General features: G+C 40.5%; 1 protein-coding gene across 13 annotated transcripts in view; it reads right to left on the bottom strand.

Annotated features, from left to right (window-relative positions):
• The window catches only part of POC5 (POC5 centriolar protein), a 39,874-nt gene extending 35,068 nt beyond the window's left edge, over positions 1 to 4,806 (bottom strand). For 2 of the 13 annotated variants that reach the window (XM_023545558.2, XM_023545556.2), the window contains exons 1-3: positions 4,433 to 4,792; positions 3,630 to 3,765; positions 1 to 96 (exon numbers count right to left, since the gene is read on the bottom strand). In XM_023545558.2, the coding sequence (XP_023401326.2) occupies positions 1 to 96; positions 3,630 to 3,665 (132 nt within the window). In that variant the 5' untranslated portion in view covers positions 3,666 to 3,765; positions 4,433 to 4,792. The other 11 variants (XM_064273271.1, XM_023545561.2, XM_023545557.2 and 8 more) reach the window with 11 other exon arrangements.
• Between the last annotated feature and the right edge of the window lie 20,318 nt (positions 4,807 to 25,124).

The raw sequence follows: 25,124 nt of genomic DNA on the forward strand, positions 1-25,124 counted from the left end.
CTGAAGATCTGATGAGACAGAACTGCCTCGATCGGAGTCATTTGGCAAAAGTGGAGGTGAGAATTTCTCCTCATCTGATGACATTCTGTGCAAATACTATAAAATAGTAGAAGCTAACTTTAGTTTTTTCCCTCAATACTTAAAATACAATAAAATGCTGTCTAGATACATGTAAGTACAACAGCATCCTAATCTACAAACCATCATCATGTGATATGTTAAAATCATTCAACATACTGAGCATCTATAAGCAGAAGTCACTGGGCAAGAAAAAATACTCAGTCTTTAACATTAGTGAGTTTATAGTCAAGGAGACAAGACAAATGCATGAATAGGTAAAGAAAGATGGCAGTTTCTAAGAAAAGTCTCTACTGGGGCCTGCTGAGAATGAAAGACTGTGATCACTGTTCTGAATCAATGTGTGACAACTTAGGTGCTGTGCACTTTGCTGTAAGATACTGAACCAAGGGAGAAGGAACAATTTGTGCAAATTCCCTGCTTAGAGCCCTTCTTCTCCCAAATATTACAAAAAAAACCTTGTGGGGATTTCAGCAAGGATGGGGGTATACCTCATCAGGAGATCACAAACTGTGCTCTAGGCAAGGTAAGAAGTGGTCAGAATACCCTCACTTTTTGCTGAAACAGTGGCTCTGTATTTCCTACAAAGGTCTGGCTATGGACAAAACTCCTGTCATTTGCCACCTTCCTTCCCCACCCCTAAGATCAGAATGAACAATGCTAGTTTAGGGGCAATGGATTGTGAGGTCTCCTGAAGACTTTTACTCTCAGGCAGAGGGCAGAAAACAGCTTGGGTAATACATCTTTGAATGTGATAGGTGTGGCAGAGTGCTGGCTGTCCATAACATCTGTTTCTCCCCTTCTTTCTACAGTAATGGTTATAATTTGACATATGGCCTTCAGCTAAAGATCTATTTCCCAGTCTTTCTTTTTTGCTAAGAAGACTACAGTAGTTCAGAAAGGTTGTATTCCTTAGGTGTGAACTGGATAACTAAATAAAAGTACTAAAATCACCTGAATCAAATAGTCCATCAATTTATTAATTCATATTATGTAACAAAAACTGTTTAACTAGCACTCTATCCTTTGCAACTGGTGAGATAAGAGGAAAAAAATCAGCACATTTATAAATAACAACTGAATTAGTATTCGTGTGTTTTTTCATCGGGGTGGTGGTGTTGCTGCTGCTGCTATTAGTTCAAATGTAGAGTCAGCTTTAAAAAAATAATTTCTTAATTTCATAAACTTACCTTTTGGGAATATTATTTTAAGAGCTTCTTAGATTCAAATACACGTATAGAAAAATTGTTGAAGGCCCTAACTCAAAAATAAAGATAATGAAAGTACTTTTAGTAACAGGTAAACAAATTATTCAGGAGACAAATAGTGACTGTTCAAAATATCTGAACACCAGTTATGTATAAGATATCGGTGAGGAATATAAGATGAAGAAAGTTTTTGTCCTCAAGGACTTTACAATTTGTAATGACGCCCAGGTATATACATAATATAAATAACTGATTGATGAAAAAAAGTGCTGTTAGACCTTAAAACAGCAAAGGTAGAAAGTAGGAAAGTAGGAGTAGTCATTTCCTGAGGTGAGGCTTTAGGTGTGTGAAGAAGGGGAAAGAGCCAGAAAAAGTTTTTTAGAGAAGACAAATGACCCAGGAGTTGAAACCCAAATGATGAGCAGATCTCAGTCTGAAACATAAATTGTTTTAAACCAGTGATAACAGGATTTGCTGTTGTTGTTTTTAGTGCCATCAAGTCGATTTCGACTCAGGGAGAGCCCATGCGTTACCGAGTAGAACTAATCCACAGGGTTTCCTTGCCTATATTCGTAAACAAAAGCAGACCACCAACCTTTCTGTAAGCAGTTGAGTGCAAACTGTGCCACCTCTTGCAGCGTACTGTCAGGTTGATTCTGATTCATAGTGACTCTATGACAAATAAGAATTGCCTCACAGGGTATCCTAGACTGTAATCTTTGCAGGAAGGAACACTGGTGGCACAATTGTTAAGCCCTTGGCTGCTAACTGAAAGGTGAATGGTTTGAACCCACCAGCAGCTCTGTGGGAGAAAAGACCTCATGATATGCTCTCATAAAGATTACAGCCTAGAAGAGCCTATAGGGAAGTTCTACTCTGTCCTACAAGGTCACTATGAGTTGGAATCAACACGACAACACACAACAATAATCTTTACAGGAGCAGATTGCAGGGTCTTTTCTCCCATGGAGCCACTGGTGGGTTTGAACTGCCGACCTTTAAGTTACTAGCTGAGTGCTTAATTACTGAGCCACCAGGGCTCCTTCTAGGAAGTTTGATAACATGATTAGGCTTGGCTTTTAGAAGGATCTATCTGGCAGTTTTGAGGATAGACTAGAGAGGTGGGGTACTGAAGAGAGATATATTGGGAGCCTACTGCAGTAGTCTATGATATCAGTGTTCCCTCCAGCAGTAATCCAGGAGATAAATAAGGACCTGAATCTAAGAGGCAGCAATGGGAAAGGGACGGAGGGTTCAACTATGAGTCAGATGTGTTACGGCAGTGGAAATAAAAGATCATGATCAATAACTGGTTAAGGGGTTATAAGGAGGAACTGTTGATGGTTTTCTGACTTCTGGCTTGGGTGACATAGATGATAGCACTACTCACCAAAGCAGGGAATGTAGGAAGATAGGCATGTTGAGAGGAAGGGCAATGACTTCAATATCAGATATGCTGGGTATGAGGTGCTTCTGAGGCAGAGGTGAAGCTGTAGGTATGCAGTGTATGGCCACGCTGGCTATGCACTGTACAACTCCAAGGACTATCATTCACAATGGCTAAAATGCCAATGGTGCTTCCTGGAGTTATGCAGTGTAGACGTCCTGTACTGAAGGTGTAGATTAGCCATATAATTTGAGGAATTATCAACATAATGAGGGCTGCTAAAACAAAAGGAGTGTGAGAAAGAATTCTTAACCTGAGGTTCTTACACCCAAATTACCCACAGTATTTTTAGTATAAATACACATAGCCATCTCTCTAGGAAGAGGATCCTTACCTTTCAATATGTGTTCACAGGGAACTATAACCCTAATTTATTAAGGACCACTACTTTGAAAAGAGGGTTAAACCCAGAACCACTAACATTTAAAGGAGAAGAGAAGAGCCAGCAAAGAGACTGAGAAAGAAGTCATAACAGGAGAAGTAGGAGAGCACAATCACAATTTCAAGAAGGCAGTATCAGAGTGAGATGGTGAAGATTGCAGAGTCCCTTGAATTTGGCAATCAAGAAGTTGCTGTGACACTTGCCCGAGCAATTTTAGTGGAAAATGGAACAGGTCTCAAGCACAGTGGGATGAAGGACGGAGAGGTGAGGAAACTGAGGTAAAAAGAGCTAATACAGGAAGAGTGCAATATTGGAATGGAAACATAAACTGGAGCTAGATTGTGAAGACCTTAAAAGGTAATTTTATTTCATGAACATTACTTTGTATGTATTAACACATAATAAGGAAATGAAATCTCATGACTTTGTATGTATTAACACATAATAAGGAACTGAAATCTCAGCATGATTGTCTTTAGTTAAGCCAATTAGGAAGGATAAAATAAGCACATACACCTGCAACAAGGGAGGCCTGTTTCACTGATTTCATATCCACTACTGTGGTAACGTGGTTTATTTATATTTTCATTCGCTTCCTTTAGTCTTTGTTTGCAGACTGGGTAGGTAATAGGAGTAGGGGTAGGCTGGTGCTGATAAAAAAAAAAAAAAAAAAAAGAAGGGCTGAAGATTATGATCAGACATCAAAAATGAGTTTCTGAACATAGATACTGCCGACACAAAACTACTACTGGACTTTTGGAAAATATGCTCTAAGTCTTCCATTCATCTTGCTTTGCTACAAACAAGGTACACAGTTTATTGAAAACCCTACATTTTCCTTACTGTTTCTAGATTCAAAGGAGAAAAATGAAACTTGCTTTCATGGGTAGCAAAGGCACATTAGTTTACTAAATTTTCGGTATTCTTTAAACCAAGGTCTTGGAAACCAGAAGATAAAAAGTTTTGGGTGCTTCTCTATTGCCAGAGAAATCAAATTACATCTGGGTAATTATCTGGCTGGTAGGGAAAGAGGAGTTTGGGAATTCAAATGTAACCCCAAGAAGCAGAGGAAGAGTAAATTAACGTGCAAGCCGGCAGCAGGATGATGACCCCTGTGCCGGTTCCGGGTCCAAGCAGCAAGCAAGGGGAGGGGCTGGTGTGCCCCTCCCCACATCAAAGGGAAAAAGCAGTTGCAAGCAAGCAAACGGAGAAGTTTTCTTCAATCTCTTTTCCTATCCATTTTTGTTTTCATCAAATTCTCACTTAAAAATAATAAAGCTTTACGTATGATTCCCCCCCCCCCCCGGTTTAAATTACCAGAACTTTGCGGAAACAGGACCGCTACACTTCGGGCAGGCCCTCACTCCTGCCCTTTTTGCCGATGCCTTGGAGTGGAAAAACCTCAGGCACTCCCAGAACAGCTAAATCGCCCGCGTCTCGGGAAGACGTCCCCAGCCCTTCCGTATGGCAGCCCGGCAGCGGAAACCCAGGCGAAGGAACTTGAACTTCCACTCCTATACCTTAGCCTGAAAGCGGGGCCCGCCCGGGGCGCCGCTACCCACCGTCACCGGCTCTGGACAGAATCCGAACGCCACCCTGCGTCTCCCCACCGCGTCGCCACTAAAACAGCGAGTACAGCTGCTACCCTAGAAGCAACCTGACAGTTTCAAACTGCAGAGACTAATTAAGAACAGCCCTGTGCATTGGCCCCGAGCTTCAGCAATCTGTTGTTTGATTGGTCCCAGTGTCGGGGGCGGGGCTTTGGACCCCTGCGTGAGAAGACGGAATTTGGTGTCTTTAAAGAGAGACCCGCCCCCTGCTTCGGCCGGTCCTGAGGGGGCGTGGTCTTAAAGAGCCGCCACCAGCGCGAGGGAGAGTCAGTGCCGCGCGTGCTCAGTTGCGTTGTGCGGCTGCTCGCCGAGGCGCTTCGGAGATTAGAATTTGGTTATGGGCTGTCCTGCCGGGTTGAAGTCGGCTGAGGCAGTATGCTATTGGCTTTCAACAATGCCGGTATCTTAAACTTGTGATCCTCATACTTCAGTTTGTATAGAAATAATTTGCATTCATAGATTACCTGCAAAAGAATCACTTGAAGGTACTTTTTAAAAATACTGATTCCTGGCTCCTCTTCTGATTCTTCGGTCTTGGGTGGGGCCAGGGAATCTGGTTTGTTAACAAACATTGCCAGTGATTCTGATGTCCACATCTGCGGGCCACATTTTAAGAAGTTGCTGGATTAGATTTTATTAATGACTTTAAACGCATCAGACTGCAAGGCAGGCCGTTCTGGCTAAATGAGTATCGACCTTACGATCAGATCATAATAAAGCCCTGGCTCTGTCATCTACTCACTATATGATCTTGGATAATTCTACCCGCATAACAGGGTTCTAGGGAGTTGAAATGAGTAAATAAATCTAAAATGCCTATCAAATAGATATATCACACCTCTATCTTTCAATTTGAATAGGTAGCAGCCATGGCTAGAAAAATTTAAAGATAACCAAATGCTTTACCCCTAAGACCAGGAACAAGCCAATGAAGTCCTCTTTCACTACTCCTGTTCAACATAGAGAAGCCCAGGTGGTGCAGTGGTTAAGAGCTTGGCTACAAACTAAAAGGTAGGCAGTTCGAATCCACCAGCTGCTCCCTGGAAACCCTATGGGGCAGTCCTACTCTTTTCTACAGGGTCATTATGGGTCAAAATTGACTCCATGGCAATGGGTCAATGGATATGGCTTGAGGAACATAAGGATCCAGGTGGCAAAGGGTTCAATCCTGGCTTACACCACGATGAGTTTTCAGGCTGTGTTACCTGGAGGATGATGTGTTTCTTTTTCTATAGATAAAAACAAAACAAAACCATTTGCCATGTAGTTGATTCAGACTCATGGTGACCCCATGTGTGTCAGTAGAACTGTGCTCTACAGCGTTTTCAATGGCTGATTTTCTGAAGTAGATCATCAGGACATTCTTTCGAGGTGCCTCTGGGTGGACTCGAACCTCCAGCTTTCTAGTTAGCAGCTAAGTATGTTAACAGTTTGCAGCATCCAGTGAATGAAGTAAAAAGAGCACCAGCAGCTTCTTCAGCATAAACTATGCTTGCCCATCCCTTTTTCTCCCCATCCTTACTATAAAGGACAAAGTCCTGTTAATATATATAAATTCATAACTGGTACCATTAGCTTTTTTTTTTAGTTGAGTTGTCATGTGGTGACTCCACATGCTCTAATTGTTACCAATTCATTATTCCTGGGCCCTCCTGTCACTGTTTTGTTGTTAGGTGCCGTCACGTCAGTTCTGACTCACAGTGACCATATGTACAATAGAACAAAACACTGCCTGGTCCTGAGCCATCCTCACAATCCTTGTTATGCTTAAGCCCACCATTGCAGCCATTGTGTCAATCCATCTCCTTGCGGGTCTTCCTCTTTCTCACTGACCCTCTACTTTACCAGGCATGATGTCTTTCTCCAGGGACTGATACCTCCTGATAACATGCAGAAAGTATGTGAGACTAGTCTCACCATCCTTGATTGTAAGGAGCATTCTGGTTGTACTTCTTCCAAGACAGATTTGTTTGTTCTTCTGGCAGTGCCTGGTGTATTCAATATTCTTCGCCAGCACCACAATTCAAAGGCATCAATTCTTCTTTGGTCTTCGTTATTCACCGTCCAGCTTTTGCATGCATATGAGGCAACTGAAAACACCATGGTTGGAATTCCGGCCAACATGGCACCATAGACAGAAGCACCACGCTGTCCTTCCACAGCAAAGACCTGAAAAACTAAGTAAAACAGAGACAAACATCATTCCTGGAACTGGAAGTGCCAAACGAAGAGATAGAGAACTCAGCCAAGCACTGAATGGATTAAGAAACTGACAGAGGACCGAGAAGGGGAGAGATACGTGCAGAGGGTCCCATCAGCTAAGGCAGTAGAGATCCGCCATCTTGCCGCCAGTCAGGGATCGCAGACAGGGAGCATGGGAAAGCAGCTTCGGGGAACTCCCAGGAGGAGATGAAGCACCTGGTAACCAGGGATACACACTTTCCCACCCCTCATTCTCTCCCAGCTGGCTGGCTGCAGTGGCTTGGCAGGCTGGGAAGTGCAGAGTCCATGCTGCTTGGATTCGCCCCACCCACATCGTCATCCGCAGACAGGGAGTACGGGAAAGTAGCTTTAGGAAGGTCCCAGCAGGAGACAGAGCACCTGGTAATGAGCCACATACGGTTTCCTAAATCCCCCCTTTTTCCTCCCCCACTTCGGCCTCCTCTGCTTCCCGCCAGCTGCAGTCTCTTGGCTGGGAAGCAACTGCTTTGGCCTCAGGATGCTTGGATTCGCCCTGCCCACACTGGCCGGGTCCATGAGTTGGGGTAGGTTCTTTCCCTCTCTTGGTTTCTTCTGTGCCTCCCCCTCCTTTCTCTGGAACACCTGGCTACGTGTACCATCTTTGCTTCTTCTTGAAAGGCTGTGAAGCCATGCTTAACTGGGGAACCACTCTTCTGGCCCAATGACACCATGCTGGTGGAATCCCTGGGGCTTCTTTTTCCTTGTTTTACTCTGTTTTGTTTGTTTTCGAACCTTGGGAGCCCCTTCTAGCTGGGCTGCACTGCATGGCTTAGGAGCCACTCCCCGATCTGCGCAGCCACCTAGGTGGGATCTCTGGGGGCATTTCTTTTTTTTCTTTCTTTTCTCTCTTTTTCCCTTTCTGTCTGTCTTCAGTCCTCAGTTCTCATCTCTCTACACTTACCTTCTTTTCCTGTCTCCTGAGCACCTGGTGCTGTGTGACATCTATATTCCCTCTAGCCAGGCTATACTGTGCAGCCTGGGAGCCACTTCCCCGGTCTTAGCAGCCCCACTGGTGATACTCTGGGACTCTTGGGGCCTTTTTTTCTTTTTGAAATTTTTATCTATTTATTTTTTTCTTTTTCCCTTTTTCTTTTTGCTTTTCTCCATTTCTTGGTTTCTCTTCTCTCCACTCTAACGGCAAGCTTCCTTAGCACTCTTTTTTTTTCCCCCTTCTGTGTTTGCTTGTTTGTTTTTGGCTCCTGTTTTTCTTTCCTCTTTCCCACACCCCTGAGCAGCACAGGCATGGCCTAGTGGAACCTGCTCAGCACTGATTTCTGGCCTGCCCTGTCAGCCCTAGTATGTGCCACAAAGAACCCATCCCAGCCCTCCTTTCAGCTGGACCTGCCTTGCTGCACCATAGCTGAATGACTGACCCTGCCCATTGTACAAGGAGGTGAAAAGTATCATGATTACAGATGAGCAAACAACAAAGAACACACAGCCCACCTGCTCAAACAAAACCAAATAAAGGAAAAAATCAGGGCAAAACAAGCAAATCTACAATCAAGAAATGAAGAGAATAACTACTGAATGTCCCAGAGACAGCAGACAATATCACAACACATAGAAAAACAGGACAGGATGCTGACAGGGAGTTCAAATCTCTAATATTCAGAGCAATCCAAGAGTTGAAGTAAAAAGCAGACAAAAATAAGGAAAAAAAAAAGACAAATTTTGGAAAAGGCAGATAAATTCATGGAAAATATAGACCAAAAAATGGAACAATTCAGGAAAGCAATACAGGAACAAAATGCCAAAATAAATTCACAACTAGAAATCATACAAAAACAATACTTAGAAATCCAAAAGATAAACAACAATATTTCAGAAATGGACAGCGTCATAGAGGGGCTGAGGAGTAGGTTTGAAATAGTGGAAGACAGAATTAGTGAAATTGAAGACAAATAATTGGATACAACTCTGTTTGAGGAAAAATCAGGAAAAAGAAGAAAAATGAAGAAACCCTGAGAATTATGTGGGATACAATCAAAAGCAAAAATTTGTGAGTGATTGGAGTTCCAAACAGGGAGAGAAAATGGAAAACACAAAGAGGATCATTAAAGAATTGCTGATAGAAAACTTCCCTAATATCATGAATGATGAAAAGCTGACCATCCAAGAAGCTCAATGAACCCCATATAGGATAGACTTCAAAAGAAAAACACCAAGACATATCATAATCATACTCGGTAAAACCAAAGACAAAGAAAAAATCCTGCAAGCAGCTTGAGAAAAACAAAAAGTGACATACACAGGAGAAACAATAAGACTAAGATCTGGTTATTCAGCAGAAGCCACGCAGGCAAGAGGACAATGGGATGACATATATAAAACCTTGAAAGAAAAAAATTGCCAACCAAGAATAGTATATTCTGCAAAACTTTAGTTCAAATATGATGGTGAAATTAGGACATTTCCAGATAAACAGAAATTAAGGGAATATGTAAAAACTAAACCAAACTTAAAAGAATTATTAAAGGGAGTCCTTCAGTATTAGAACAAACAACATCAGACCACAGCCTGAATCTGGGATGCAGGATTGTATCAGCCAGATACCAACGTAGGAAATGAACTCTCATGGACTATCCAAAACCAAAACAACTGCAATAGGGAACTAGAGAGGTTAATCTGTAAATGACAACAACATCAGAACAATAAAAGAGGGAATAAACGTTATAGGTATACAATGTTCTAATGGAGAAGAAGGCAAAGTGATACCATGAAATAATAGACTGGTTCAAACCTAGGAAGATAAGGGTAAATCTCAAAGTAACCACAGAGAAGTTTATAACCTACTCATAAAAATAAAGAAGAAAATCATAAAGTCTTGATAAAAACAAAATCTACAAAAACAAAAGGAACTCAGCACAGGACATTATGCTCAGTGAAATAAGTCAATCACAAAAGGACAAATATTGTATGAGACCACTACTGTAAAAACTCATGAAAAGGTTTACATACAAAAAGAAACAATACTTGATGGTTATGAGGGAGGGGAAGGGTGGGGATGGAAAAGCACTTAATAGACAAAAGATAAGTGGTAACTTTGCTGAAGAGTAAGACAGTACACAATACTGGGAAGCCAGCACAACCTGTACAAGGCAAGGCCATGGTAGCTCCATAGACACACCCAAACTCCCTGAGGGACCAAATTGCTGGGCTGAGAGCTGTGGGGACCATAGTCTCAGGGAACATCTAGCTCAAGTGGTTTAACATACTTCATAAAGAAAATGTTCTACATTCTACTTTGGTGAGTACCATCTGGGGGTCTTAAAAGCCTGTGAGCAGACATCTAGGATACTCCACTGGTCTCACCCCTTCAGGAGCAGGGGAGAATGAAGAAAACTAAACATAGAAGGGAAAGATTAGTCCAAAGATCTAATGGACCATGCCTACCACGGCCTCCACCAGACTGAGTCCAGTACAAGTAGATGGTGCCTGGCTACCACCACTGACTACTCTGACAGGCATCACAATAGAGGGCCCCCGACAGAGCTGGAAAAAAATGTAGAACAAAATTCTAAATCAAAAAGAAAGACCAGACTTACTGGCCTGACAGAGACTGGAGAAACCCTGAGAGTATGGCCCCCAGACACCCTTTCAGCTCAGTAATGAAGCCACTCCTGAGGTTCACCCTTAAGCCAAAGATTGAACAGTCCCATGGGACAAAACAAGACCAAAGGGGTGCACCATCCCTGGGGCAGGGACTGGAAGGCAGGAGGGAACAGGAAAGCTGGTAATAGAGAACCCAGGGCTGAGAAGGGAGAGTGTTGACATGTCATGGGGTTGTTAACCAATGTCATACAACAATGTGTGAACTAATTGATGAGAAACTAGTTCTGTAAACATTCATCTAAAGTTCAACAACAACAAAAAATTAAAAAAAAAAAAACACCATGGCTTGGATCAGGCGCACCTTAGTCTTCAAGGTGACACCTTTGCTTTTTAACACTTTAAAAAGGTCTTTTGCAGCAGATTTGCCCAATGCAATGGGTCTTTTGATTTCTTGACTGCTGTTTCCATCAGTGTTGATCGTAGATCCAAGTAAAATGAAATCTTCCACAACTTCAATATTTTCTCCATTTATCATGATGTCGCTTAATGGTCCAGTTGTGAGGATTTTTGTTTTCTTTATTTTGAGTTGTAATCCGTACTGAAGGCTGTGGTCTTTGATCTTCATCAGTAAGTGCTTCAAGCATTTCACTTTCAGCAGCCAAGGTTGTGCCATCTGTATAATACAGATGCATAATGCAGGTTGTTAATGAGTCTTCCTCCCATCCTGATGTCCCATTCTCTTTCATATAGTCCAGCTTCTTGGATTATTTCCTCAATATACAGATTGAATAGGTATGGTGAAAAAATACAACCCTGACACACACCTTTCCTGACTTTTTGTTCTAACAGTTTCCTCTTTACGTACAGGTTCCTCATGAGCACAATTAAGTGTTCTGGAATTTCCCATCCTTTGCTATGTTATCCATAATTTGTTGATTCTCACAATCAAATGCCTTTGCATAGTCACTAGGTTCCATGTTTCTCTTCTCTGTCTTGTCCCATTTTCATAGAAAACCAGTGGGTAAGTCATCTTCACTCCTCTGTGAAGCTAAGAGATGAACAGATCAAACCTGGTCTTGATGTTATGAATTTAAAACTTATTCTTTCCCCAAGGTTCTTAGAAAAGAAAAAGAGGAGAAAACGAAGCCCCCATAAACCCATAATAATTTAGTTGCCAGCTTGAACCATACATAATTCACTTATTCATCCAACAAATATTTATTTAAAATCCATCATATGTAAGGCATTCTGTTGGTGCTAAGGATAGAGTATTGAACAAGAAAGACCTACTCTGCATTTGTGGAGCTTGGAGTGCAACGGGAAAAAACAGACATCAAACAACAATAACAATTGTGTCTGAAGTGAGGGAAAATCAGGAAATGCCTGTCTGGGAAAGTATATTTGAGACTTGAGGGATGAGTTAGAGCTCCCAGTGAAGAACATATTTTAGCTAATAAATACACATTTAGTGGTTACTATGTTGTGGGCACTGCACTATAGCAACATTAACTCACTTATTCTCAGAATATCTCTGTGATGTAAGTGCTATTTCTATCTTCATTTTACTGATATAGAGACTGAAGCACAGAGAGGTTATGTGGCTTGCCCGGAATCACTCAGCAAGTAAAAGGCGAGCTGGTATTCGAATAGAAGCAGTCTGGGCTCCAGAGTCCATGTTCTTATCATTCAGTATGTTCTGTTGGAAACAGCATGGCCAAGGCTTTGAGGTAAGAAAGTGCTTGTTGTATGTGGATAATGAACAAAAGCCAGTAAGATTGGAACTTAGTGAGGGGGAGGAGGGTGCAACAGGATGAGGCTGCACACACAGATGGAGGCCCCTACTATGCAGGACTTGATAATAGTTTGAGAAAATATTTCAAGTTCAATGGGATGTTTTAGATGTTCAGGAGAGAGATGAAAACAACTTGTATTAGAAGGGTGACAAGAGAGATGGAGAGAAGAAGACAGATATAAGATATACTTTGGAGGTAGAATTAATGGGACTTGGTGAATCAGAGTGAACGAGACAAAAGTGTCAAAAAGGATTCCTGGCTTCAGGTTTCTGGTTTGAGCAACTGGGTGAATGAAAACATCATTGAGAAGGAGAACGCTGGAAGAGGAGTGGGCTTTAAAAGGGGAAGCCAAAAGTTCAATTTTAAAACGTGCTATTTGAAATGCCCGGAGATATGCAAGTGGACCAGGATACATATGTCTAGATCTCAGAAAAAATGCCAAGGCCAGATATATAAACTGAAAGCCTTTGCCTGTAGATATTGTGGATGATTTAAAAAATGTTTCAAATTCTTCATCTCTCCCTGTATCAATGTCCTTTTGCATGTACATTTGCAGTGCACTCCCACTAATAGCCGATGGAATGTTAACAAACATGATGCAAACAGAGGCGTAAAAGTACTTGTGTGATTGGCTTGCCTTGCTCTTGCCCTTCGCTGTCACCATGAGAAGAGCTGAGGTGCCTGGTCATTGGCATGGAGGCCATCATAGATTAGCCTATAGCCAGCTGACACCTAGACAGGTGTATACCTTTAATCAAGAACAGCAGAATTATGAGTGAAATCAAGTTGATTGTTTAAAGCCATTGTGGTTTGTTATGTAGACCTATTGTGGCAGTAGATACCTAATACAGGTGCAATTTAAAGCTAAGGAAATAGATGAGACAACCTGGGAGAGAGAGTAAAGAGAGTAGAAGAGGGTTTAGAGCTGAGCCCTGGAGTACTTCAATGTTTAGGGGTTGGGTAGTGATAGAGGAGCCGGCAAAGGAGACCAAGAAGGAGAGCCTGGACAGGCAGGAGGAAAAAGTCTACTTTAACTTTTGAGCTTGGCTATATGCAGGTACTTGTGCCCTTGCCCTATCATGGCGCCTAAATTCTGAACCTCTGCTCTAGTGTTTGTCTTCTTTTAATCCAAACTATTTCAAGTTAAGCCACTATAGAATTTGGCTTGGACCATTTCTCATTGCCTGCCTTCATTGCTTCTTTCTACAACTCACTCTTCACACTGCGAATAAGTCAGCTTCTTAAAATAGAGTTGAATTGTATCATTTCTCCCTAAAAAGTTTCCATGGTAGTACATGGCATTCAAAGCTCTCCTAAGCCTAAGCCCTACCAAACTCAGAAGGTCTATGCTGGCGTCTCGAATTTATCACTTAACCTAAACCCATTGCTGTCCGGTTGATTCTGACTCACAGTGACCCTATAGAACAGAGTAGAACTGCCCCATAGGGTCTCCAAGCCTGTAAATCTTTACAGAAGCAGACTGTCACATCTTTCTTCCTTGGAACAGCTGATGGGTTCGAACCACCAACCTTTCAGTTAGCAGCCAAGCACTTAATCACTGTGCCACCTCCTAATTTATCATTAGATGTAAAACTTTTGAGAAGCCATGTATCCCTTATGAGCCTGAACTGCATATCTTTAAGTTAAGAATATAATAAAATCAACCAAATCTAAATCTGAACCTGAATCTCTAATCTCTGTCTATCGATCATTTATCTAAATCTATTCATCCTTTTTTTTTTTTTTTTTTTCCTATTCATCCTTCCAAAGTAAGATAATTGAACCTGGCCACATGGCTGCCTAGCTAGGCTACATTTCTCAGCTTAACTGGCAATGAAGTGAAGCCGTAGAGCATGAGTGTAAATGAAGTCTTCACTTCCTGTTCTGGGATTTAAGACATTAGATATGTTTTCTGCAAGCTTTCTTTCCTTCCCCATTGTGTTGTGCCGAATGACCACGTGGAATAGAACTGCCCTGTCAGTTAGGTAGTATCAGAAAACAAACGAATCCTTTTTTTTTTTCTTTAAGTCACTGTGTTTGGGGTCAATCTAGTATAGCCTTCACTCTAACTGATACCACACCTACATCTGTATACCCACATCTATATATAACATCTTTATAGACGTATATATAAAGTGATTGGGAAACAGTGTATGTGAAAGAGCTTTGCAATTTTTCTTAAGTGAGACAAACAAGTGAGATAGAAAGAACATAGGATTTGGATTCATAAGATTTGAGGTCTTGCCTTCCTTCCCTAAGAACACAGGCATGAAGCTAAGATGGCTCTGGGTACCTGTCTGCAACATTTCTAGGTAATTATTACTGGTGGAAAGAATTGAAACCCATGATATTTTTGCTGGACCTGTGTTAGGGGACAGATTTGAAACCTGTTTCTTGTTCAGGTCATCCCTGACTCATCTAAAAATTGTTCTGTCCCCTCATTCTTTTACTTGCCTAGCTGGGATTATAAGGGAACATTCTCCACCCTGGGGATCTAAATCTAGGTGAGGCTGTCATGATGTTCCCTAAAGGCTTGATTCATTACAAGCTAGCCCCAAGGCTATTTGTCACAAGACTGTTATACTCACAGATTTTCTTCCTTTCATTTTCATCACCCCTACTCTTCAATTTGAAGTACCTAAGTGGGGCAAATGGTTGATGCTCTTGGCTGTTTACCGAAAGGTTGGAGGTTCGAGTCCACCGAGATGTGCCTCAGAAGAAAGGCCTGGTAATTTACTTCCAAAAAATCAGCCATTGAAAACCCTGTGGAACACAACTCTACTCTGACATACATGGTATCACCATGAGTCAGAGTCACTCCACAACAACTGGTTTTACTTCCTATTTTAAATTTACCTGCCTTTGTCATAGCCTTTGGAGGTTGAACTTTGTTTCTCCACGTAACAAGTAGCTGACATAGTAATCTAATCTCCACAGATGAGAGAGCCACAGGCCTCCACTCCCTGTGAATATTTGAACACTGATCTTCCGGAAACAATGCCCTGGTTTTTCTAAACCAGAAAAGTGATTTGCTGGTGAAATCTGAGTTGTAGCGGGGAGGTATAAAAAGATCATGGTAGATTATTTTTGAACAAGTGGCTCACAATGCCTGCCCCAAATAAAACTTCTGTGGCTGGACTATAGTCTATTTAGAATCCCTCCACACACTGCCAGTCAAAAAGATGAATTTATTGAGCACACTTAACTGAGGTAAAGCAGAGGGAGAGACGGTCCCTATGAATAAGGCGAAAGACACAGAGTAAACAGTGGGTGTCACCAGAGCAGTGCTGTACGTATGAGGCAGCCCAACACTGCTACAAAGGGGCAGGTATTTGCAGTGGAGTAATAGCTTGTTCAGAATGTTTTGATTCACTGGATTGCACACTTACACTTTGCTGCACAGCACTCCCTGGCCCTTTTATTGCAGAAGGGAGTTCACTTCTTAGCCCTCATCATCACCGTTTTGTTCTTCCTGATTATGAAGACTCATCCTTGAACTTCTCCAGTGGCATCTTCTAGCCATACAGAACTTCATATCCTTAGCATTTCTTTCTCCTGATAAAATGACCTAGGACTAGCTGTAAGAGGCAGGATTAATTATTTTCTCAGGGAAGAGTGTTACTGAGTCCCACTGATATTTCAAGTACTATACAGATGTTATATCCTTGGGTTTTTAGAGCTTTTGAGTGTGGTTTTGAAGTTCAGGGTAATTCAGCTCAGTGATAAGAACATATACAATTATAAATTATGGCTTTCTCTCTTCCTGCTTCCTTATTTATTTATTTTTTAATGGAGGAAAGGGAAGAGTAGCTAGATCCAGCGTACCAAAGTAGATTTGAAATGTTGTGATAGAACTTGATAGCACAGATTGTTTTTTTGTTTGTTTATTTGTGAGGGTGAGGGATCCTGCCAATCAGTTCACCCCCATCTATGAACACATTCTGAAGTTCAATTGTAAATGTATTGTTTGCAACTTGAAATGCATTTTCCTACAGAAAAACAAAAATGTGACTCCAAGATCAGCTCAATTATGAATCCACAATAGGGCCGAAACATTATTCACAAGCAAAAAAAAAAAAAAAAGTAGAAAATAATATTGTTACAATGCTAGCAGATTTAATGGAAAGGAGAAGTAACACTGAATAAGAAATATTTCTATTGTGTGTTTATCTAGAACACCATTTTAAAAAGGGGGGGATAGGGCAGGAGTAGGGATAAGCTTGTTTACTTAAAGGAGGGTGCATGAAAATGTATTGAATGCTCAGGGAATTGATGGGAAGATGCCAGGAGAGGAGAAGACATGGCAAGATTAGTATGAAACAGATGCATATTTTCTACTCTAAACCGTTAACTGGGGCTATGCTTCTAGCCCCTTGTGGTGAGAGTCTATGCCTGCAAATAAATTACTACATGAGTTGAAATGTTAGTCTCACTATATAAAGCCTGTCTAAATGTATCTCTCATTTCAGAATCTGTGGGAGGAAGAGAAAAAGGAGATTGGGAATTCCAGATTATACTACTACTTGAGCAGTATGTATTAAATCTGATTAATAGAGATAAAATATCTGATTGGATAAGCATGATCTTCAAGTTATTTGTCTTAGAGGAATACTAAGTGTGGCAGTAAGAAATGGAAAACTATATTTCAATGGCCCTGGACCCATCCTACACTCAATATATGAGACTGATAGAAAATGAATTAACATTTCTAAGGTCACTGAAAGGAGCCCTGGTAGCACAGTGGTTAAAGTGCTCGGCCGCTAACATAAAGGGCGATGGTTTGAACACACCAGCTGCTCCGCGAGAGAAAGATGTGGCAGTCTGCTTCTGTAAAGATATACAGCCTTGGAAACCCTATGGGGCAGTTCTACTCTGTCCTATAGGGTCACAGTGAGTCAGAATCGATTCAGTGGCAATAGGATGGGTTTAAATTTACTGACATTGCTATTCTACCTAAAGTAATGTTTCCAAATAAATGTATAGGTACGAATCTTCATATTTGGAGAACTAGTTAACTCATTTTACTATCTTCATCAAGTAACTAGACACAGCATAAATTTTTGTTAAAATAAATGGGAAAATAACCCATAAATTTTGGGTTCTGTAGTTCGAACACTGTTACTTATAAGGTAATATCAAAATCTGCCAAGATTTTACCACCAAAAATTTCCTTTAGATTAAAAAAAAGTAGTTTAAATTATACTAATATATATCTAAAAACAGTGATGATAAAGTTTCACAATATATTTCAATTTAGGACAACCAATGCTGGTCCCACAATAAATACTGGCTCATGTATTTGATCTAAGTCCTCTCTATGAATAACTTTGTGGTAGAGAGTCTTGGTCAATTAGACCATTTTGATAATTCATTTGTTGTTGTTAGGTGCCATCAAGTCAGTTCCGACTCATAGCAATCCTATGTACAATAGAACAAAACTCTGTCTGGCTCTGTGCCATCCTCACAATTTTTGCTATATTTGAGCCCATTGTTGCAGCCACTGTGTCAATTCATCTTGTTGAGGGTCTTCCTCTATTTCCCTGATCCTCTACTTCACCAAGCATGATGTCCTTCTCCAGGGACTGGTCACTCCTGATAACATGTCCAAAGTATATGACACGAACTCTTGCATCCTCGCTTCTAAGGAGCATTCTGGCTGTACTTCTTCCCCTACAGATTTGTTTGTTGTTCTGGCAGTCCATGGTATATTCAAAATTCTTCACCAGCATGATTCAAATGTTTTAATTCTTCTTTGGTCTTCCTTATTCATTGCCCAGCTTTCCTATGCATATGAGGCAATAGAAAATACCATAGCTTGAATCAGGTCCACCATCGTCCTTAAAGTGACATCTTTGCTTTTCCAACACTTTAAAGAGGTCTTTTGGAGCAGATTTGCCCAATGCAATATATCGTTTGATTTCTTGACTGCTGTTTCCATGGGCATTGATTGTGGATCCAAGTAAAATGAAATCCTTGATAAATTCATTATTTTCTCTGTTTATCAAGATATTACTTATTGGTCCAGTTGTGAATATTTTTGCTTTCTTTATGTTGATGTGTAATCCATACTGGAAGCTGTAGTCTTTGATCTTCATCAGTAATTGCTTCAAGTCCTCTTGGCTTTTAGCAAGCAATGTTGTAATCATCTGCATATCACAGGTTGTTAATGAGTCTTCCTCCAACCCTGATGCCACATTCTTTTTCATGTAGTCCAGCTTCTCGGTTTATTTGCTCAGCATACAGATTGAGTAAGTATGGTGAGAGGATACAGTCCTGAGGCACACATTTCCTGATTTTAAACCATGTAGTATCTCTTGTTCTGCTCAATTGACTGCCTCCTAGTGTATGTACAGGTTCTGTATGAGCACAATTAAGTGTTCTGGAATTCACGTTCTTCACAATGTTATCCGTAATTTGTTATGATCCACACAGTCGAATGCCTTTGCATAGTCGATAAAACATAGGTAAACATCTTTCTGGTATTCTGTGCTTTCAACCAAGATTCACCCGACATCAGCAGTGATATCCCTCGTTCCACGTCCTCTTCTGAATTCTGCTTGAATATCTGGCAGTTCTCTGTTGATATACTGCTGCAACTGTTTTTGAATTATCTTCAGCAAAATTTACTTGTGTGTGATATTAATGATATTGTTCCATAATTGCCACATTTGGTTCGATTACTTTTCTTTGGAATGGCCACAAATATGGATCTCTTCCAGTCAGTCGGCCAGGTAGCTGTCTTCCAAATTTCCTGGCAGAGACAAGTGAGCACCTCCAGCACTGCATCCATTTGCTGAAACATCTCAATTGGTATTCCATTAATTTCTGGAGCCTTGTTTTTTGCCAGTGTTTTTGGTGCAGCTTGGACTTCTTCCTTCAGCACCATGAGTTCCTGATTATATGCTACCTCCTGAAACGGTTGAACGTCAACCAATTCTTTTTGGTGCAGTGACTCTGTGTATTCCTTTCATCTGTTTTTGGTGCTTCCTGTGATATTCAATATTTTGCCCACAGAGTTCTTCAGAATGGCAAACCAAGGCTTGAATTTTTTCTTCAGTTCTTTCCTCTTGAGATATGCCTAGGGTATTCTTCCATTTTTGTTTTCTACCTCTAGATATCCGTACTTGTCATTATAATACTTTTCTTTGTCTTCTGTAGGTGCCCTTTGAAATCTTTTGTTTAGCTCTTTTACTTCATTGTTTCTTCCATTTGCTTTAGCTACTCTTGGTTCAACAGAAATTTTCAGAGTCTCTTTTGACATCCATTTTGGTCTTTTCTTTCTTTCCAGTCTTTTTAATGACCTTTTGCTTTCTTCATGTATGATGTCCTCGATGTCATCCCACAACTTGTCTGGTTTTCAGTCATTAGTGTTCAATGTGTCAAATCTATTCTTGAGATAGTCTCCAAATTCAGGTGAGATATACTCAGGGTCCTATATTGGCTCTCAGGGACTTGTTTTAATTTTCTTCAGCTTCAACTTGAACTTGCATATGAGCAGTTGATGATCTGTTCTGCAGTTGGCTCCTGGCCTTGTTCTGACTGATGTAGTCAGTTTGATTCCTGTGTTTTACATTTGGTGAGGGTCATGTGTATAGCTGCTGTTTATATTGTTCAAAAAAAGTATTTGCAATGAAGAAGCTGTTGGTCTTGCAAAATGCTTTCATTCGATCTGCAGCATCAATTCTATAACCAAGGTGATATTTTCCAACTACTGATCCTTCTTCTTTGTTCTCAACTTTCATGTTCCAATCACCAGTAATAATCAATGCATCTTGATTGCATGTTTGATCAATTTCAGACTGCAGAAGTTGGTAAAAATCTTCAATTTCTTCATCTTTGTCTTTAGTGGTTAGTGTATAAATTGGAGTAATAGTCATATTAACTGGTCTTCCTTATAGGTGTATGCGTATTCCCCTATCACTGACAGCGTTATACTTCAGGATAGATCTTGAAATGTTCTTTTTGACAATGAACGTGATGCCATTCTTCTTCACATTCCTGGCATAGTAGACCATATGATTCAAAATGGCCAATACCAGTCCATATCAGCTCACCAATGCCTAGGATATTGATCTTTATGTATTCCATGTCATTTTTGACAGCTTCCAATTTTCCTAGGTTCATACTTTGGACATTCTATGTTCTGATTATTAATGGATGTTTGCAGCTGTTTCTTCTCATGAGTCATGCCACATCAGCAAATGAAGATCCTGAAAGCTTGACTCCAACTGTGTCATTTAGGGGAACTCTGCTTTGAGGAGGCAGCTCTTCCCCAGTCATATTTTGAGTGCCTTCCAACCTGAGAGGCTCATCTTCTGGCACTACATCAGACAATGTTCTGGTGCTATTCATAAGTTTTTCACTGGCCAGTTTTTTCAGAAGTAGACCTCCATGTCCTTCTTCCTAGTCTGCTGTAGTCTGGAAACTCCTCTGAAACCTGTCCATAATGGGTGACCCTGCTAGAATTTGAAATACTGGTGGCATAGCTTCATCATCACAGCAACAAGCAAGTCACCACAGTACAACAAACTGACAGATGTGTCGTGGCTCCAAAGTATAAGAGCTATTTTTTAGGATGTTGTTTGCTCTTTAGAATTGTCGTTAATTAGAAAGGAAGTGAATACAGACAACCAGGCCAACTAAAGGTTACCTATATTCCAGAAAGAGCGCTGGTGGTACAGTGGTTAAAGCGATCAACTGCTAACTGAAAGATTGGTTGTTCAAATCCATCAGCCCCTCCTTGGAAACCCTATGGGGCAGTTCTGCTCTGTCCTATAGTGTCGCTATGTGCTGGAATTGACTCGATAGCAACAGGTTTTTTTTTTGTTTGTTTGTTTCTCAAGGAAAGCAAAATCTAATTGTTAATATTACTTCATAAATTTTCACCCTTGTAATAATAAAGTGCTAATTAGAGATGACTCTTAGAAAACTGTAAATTATCTCTTGTATAAGACTTTTTCTTTTCTTTTTAATATTGTTGTCAGGTGCCATCAAGTCACTTCTGACTTGTAGCAACCCTATGTACAAGAGAAGGAAATACTGCCTGGTCCTGTACCATCCTCACAATCTCTGATACGTTGGAGCTCATTGTTGCAGCCACTGTGTCAATCTATGTTGTTGAGGGTCTTCTTCTTTTTCACTGACCCTTACCTTACCAAGCATGATGTACTTCTCCAGGGATTGGTCCCTCCTAATAACATGTCCAAAGTATGTAAGATGAAGTCTCACCAATATCGCGTCCAAGGAGCACTTGGCTGTATTTCTTCCAAGACAGATTTGTTTGCTCTTCTGGCAGTCCATGGTATATTCAATATTCTTCACCGATGCCATAATTTAAAGGCATCAATTCTTCTATCTTCCTTATTCATTGTCTAGCTTTTGCATGTATATGAGGCGATTGAAAATATTGTGGCTTGAGTCAGTTGCGCCTTAGCCCTCAAAGTGACATCTTGCTTTTCAACACTTTAAAGAGATCTTTTGCAGCAGATTTGCCCGGAGCATTATGTTGTTTGATTTCTTGAATGCTACTTGTATGGGCATAAATTAAAATGAAATCCTTCACAACTTCATTTTATGATTTTTTTTTTTAAGTAGAGGTTTTTATTTATTTTTGGTATGCATTTTTCCTCTTCCTCCTTATTTCCCTATCTCTGCCCATAAATAAAATCTAACCCTCTTAAAAGAAAAAAATCCTAACCCTTCTTTAAGGCTTATCTTAAATGCTACTCCTCTTACCAGTTGAAAATCTGTTGCTGTCAAGTCGATCCTGACTCATAGTGACCCTATAGGACAGAGTAAGACTGGCCCATAGGGCTTCCAAGGACTGACATGAGGGCACCTAAGAGCTGCTGACCTTTTGGTTAGCAGCCAAGTTCTTAACCACTGTGCCACTAGGGCTTCCCATTCCCCCTAAGAAGTCTCTTTTAATACTGTTTCATGTGATCTCATCCTTCTGTCTGCTTCCTCATGGCACTTTGTATGCTTGTTATAGGTCATATCATATTCTGTCTTATATTATTAGATCCTTGAGGGCAGGGACCGTGCCTTCCTCATTTTTGTGTTACGTTTGACACCCAGCACATACCTTATGTGGACGGACCCTAAATAAACATTTGCTGAATTAAAAATGCTAAATACTTAGGGTTTTCACTTCCTCTAAAAAATGATTCGTGTTTGTTGTTGATGGAAACCCCTCTCCTTGTTTTATGTAGGCCTGCACATTCCTCTAGAACTAAGTTCACCTGTGGTATGACGAAGCCATGCAGGGTCTGATGCCATCTCTCCCTTCCTTGGTAGCTTCCACGGAATGAAATGAAGTTTGTCTCAGTTACACTAGGTGGCAGCATGACCCAAGCCTGCATGGCCACCAAGGCAGGTGTGTGAAAAATAACCCATACGGTGATCCTGCAAAGAAAACATTTGAAAATAATTTAACATGAAAGGGATAAATAAACTCAGTTTTCTGTCTTTTAATAAGAAATTCATATTGTGGTGGCTGCTGAGAGGGAAAAGTGAAAAAAAGAAAGAGAAGTTTTGTTATATGTGCTGTCAACAGGTACACAGAAATAGATAACGTATCCTGGCAGACAAGAATAAATCTTTGCATTTATATAAAGGTGTGTGAGTGGCTGTATAGAAAGTCACTATTATTTCTTATTATATTATTTGTTAAATATGAGGATAACAGTAAAAGGTGTGATTAGTCTTCAGAACTCAAGTGGACTGTCCTACATACCAAAAATCAAAAGATTAATATTACTTTCAAAACCTGTAAAAACCCTGTTGCCAGCAAATCTATTCCAACTCATAGCAACCCTATAGGACAGAGTAGAACTACCCCATGGGGTTTCCAAGGCTGTAATCTTTATGGAGGCAGACTGCCACATCTTAATCCTGCGGAGCAACTTGTGGGTTTGAACTGCTGACCTCTTGGTTAGCAGCTGAGCACTTAACCACTGCTCCACCAGGGCTCCTATGTAATTTTCAAGATACACTTTTATTTTTTTGAGTTTTAAAATAGTTGAATCTTGGCACAGGTAGATGATTTACATAAATGTTTTCCAAGTATATAAATACCATTATTGCTTTTTAAGTTGGGATTCCAGCAAAAGTCCCACTGAATTTGAAATATGGAGAAATAAGGGACAAATGAAATAAGAGGCTCCATCATCATTCTATTATTCTGGTATCCCAGTAGCAAATTCCTCCATGAAGCAGCATACTTTGCAGCCCTTGGTAGCTATCATCACTTCCACATTTTTGTTGGTCTTCTGAATACTTGGTAAAACTGTAGGATTGTCAGAAGAACCACTGCCATAGAGAAATCTCTCATTTAGGGCCCATTGTAGACATTCATCATGGTTTCTGATTGCCCAGCACCCACTGAGCACTCTGCTAAGGTTTGGAAATTTTCCTGTTTCATGAGTTCCACTTCCCCAGGTGTTGTTGTTAGGTGCCATCAAGTTGGTTCCAACTCATAGCGACCCTATGTACGACAGAATGAAACACTGACTAGTTCCGTGCCATATTCATAATCATTGTACGTTTGAACTCATTGTTGCAGCCACTGTGTCAAACCGTTCCATTGAGGGTCTTCCTCTTTTTTGCTGACCCTCTACTTTATCAAGCATGATGTCCTTCTCCAAAGACTGGTCCCTCCTCATAACATGCCCAAAGTAAGCAAGACGAAATCTCTCCATGCTCATTTCTAAGAAGCATTCTGGCTGTACTTCTTCCAATACAGATTTGTTCATTTCTCTGGCATTCCAAAGTACATTCAGTATTCTTCGCCAACACCATAATTCAAAGGCATCAATTCTTCAGACTTCCTTATCCCTTGCCCAGGTTTCTCATGCATACGAGGCAACTGAAAATATCATGGGTTGGATCAGTCGCACATTAATCTTCAAAGTGACGTCTTTGCTTTTTAACACTTTAAAGAGATCTTTTGCAGCAGATCTATCCAATGCAATATAAAGTAGTTTGATTTCTTGACTACTGCTTCCATGGGTGTTGATTGTGAATCCAAGTAAAATGAAATCCTTGACAACTTCAATCTTTTCTCTGTTTATCATGATGTTGCTTATTGACCCAGTTGTATTTTTTTCTTTATATTGATGTGATCCATACAGGTAGTCTTTTTTTTTTTTTTTAAGGTTATATAGTCTTTGATCTTCATTAGTAAGTGCTTCAAATCCTCTTTACTTTTAGCAAGCAAGGTTGTGTCATCTGCATATTGCAGGTTGTTAGTGAGTCTTCCTCCAATACTGATGCCAGGTTCTTCATGTAGCCCAGCTTCTTGGATTATTTGCTTGGCATACAGATTGAATATGTATGGTAAAAGGATACAACCCTATCATGTACCTTTTCCTATTTTAAACCACGCAGTATCCCTTTGTTCTGTTAGAATGACTGCTTCTTGGTCTATGTACAGGTTCCGCAGGGGCACAATTAAATGTTCTGGAATTCCCATTCTTCACAATGTGATCCATAGCTTGCTATGATGCACACGGTCGAATGCCTCTGCATAGCTGATAAAACACAAGTAAATATCTTTCTGGTATTCTCTGTTTTCAGCCAAAACCAATCAGACATGAGCAATGATATCCCTGGTTTTGCGTCCTCTTCTGAGTCTGGTTTGAATTCCTGGCAGTTCCCTGTTGATATACTGCTGGCATTGTTTTGAATTCTTTTCAGCAAATTTTAACTTGCATGTGATATTATATACATACATGTATATATAATATCATATATGATCTTATTAGGGCTAAATTTAATGCTATAGGTAGCTCTGGATTGCTACTTTAATGG

The sequence above is a fragment of the Loxodonta africana genome, chromosome 2, assembly GCF_030014295.1.
Source record: "Loxodonta africana isolate mLoxAfr1 chromosome 2, mLoxAfr1.hap2, whole genome shotgun sequence".
Classification (NCBI taxonomy): domain Eukaryota; kingdom Metazoa; phylum Chordata; class Mammalia; order Proboscidea; family Elephantidae; genus Loxodonta; species Loxodonta africana.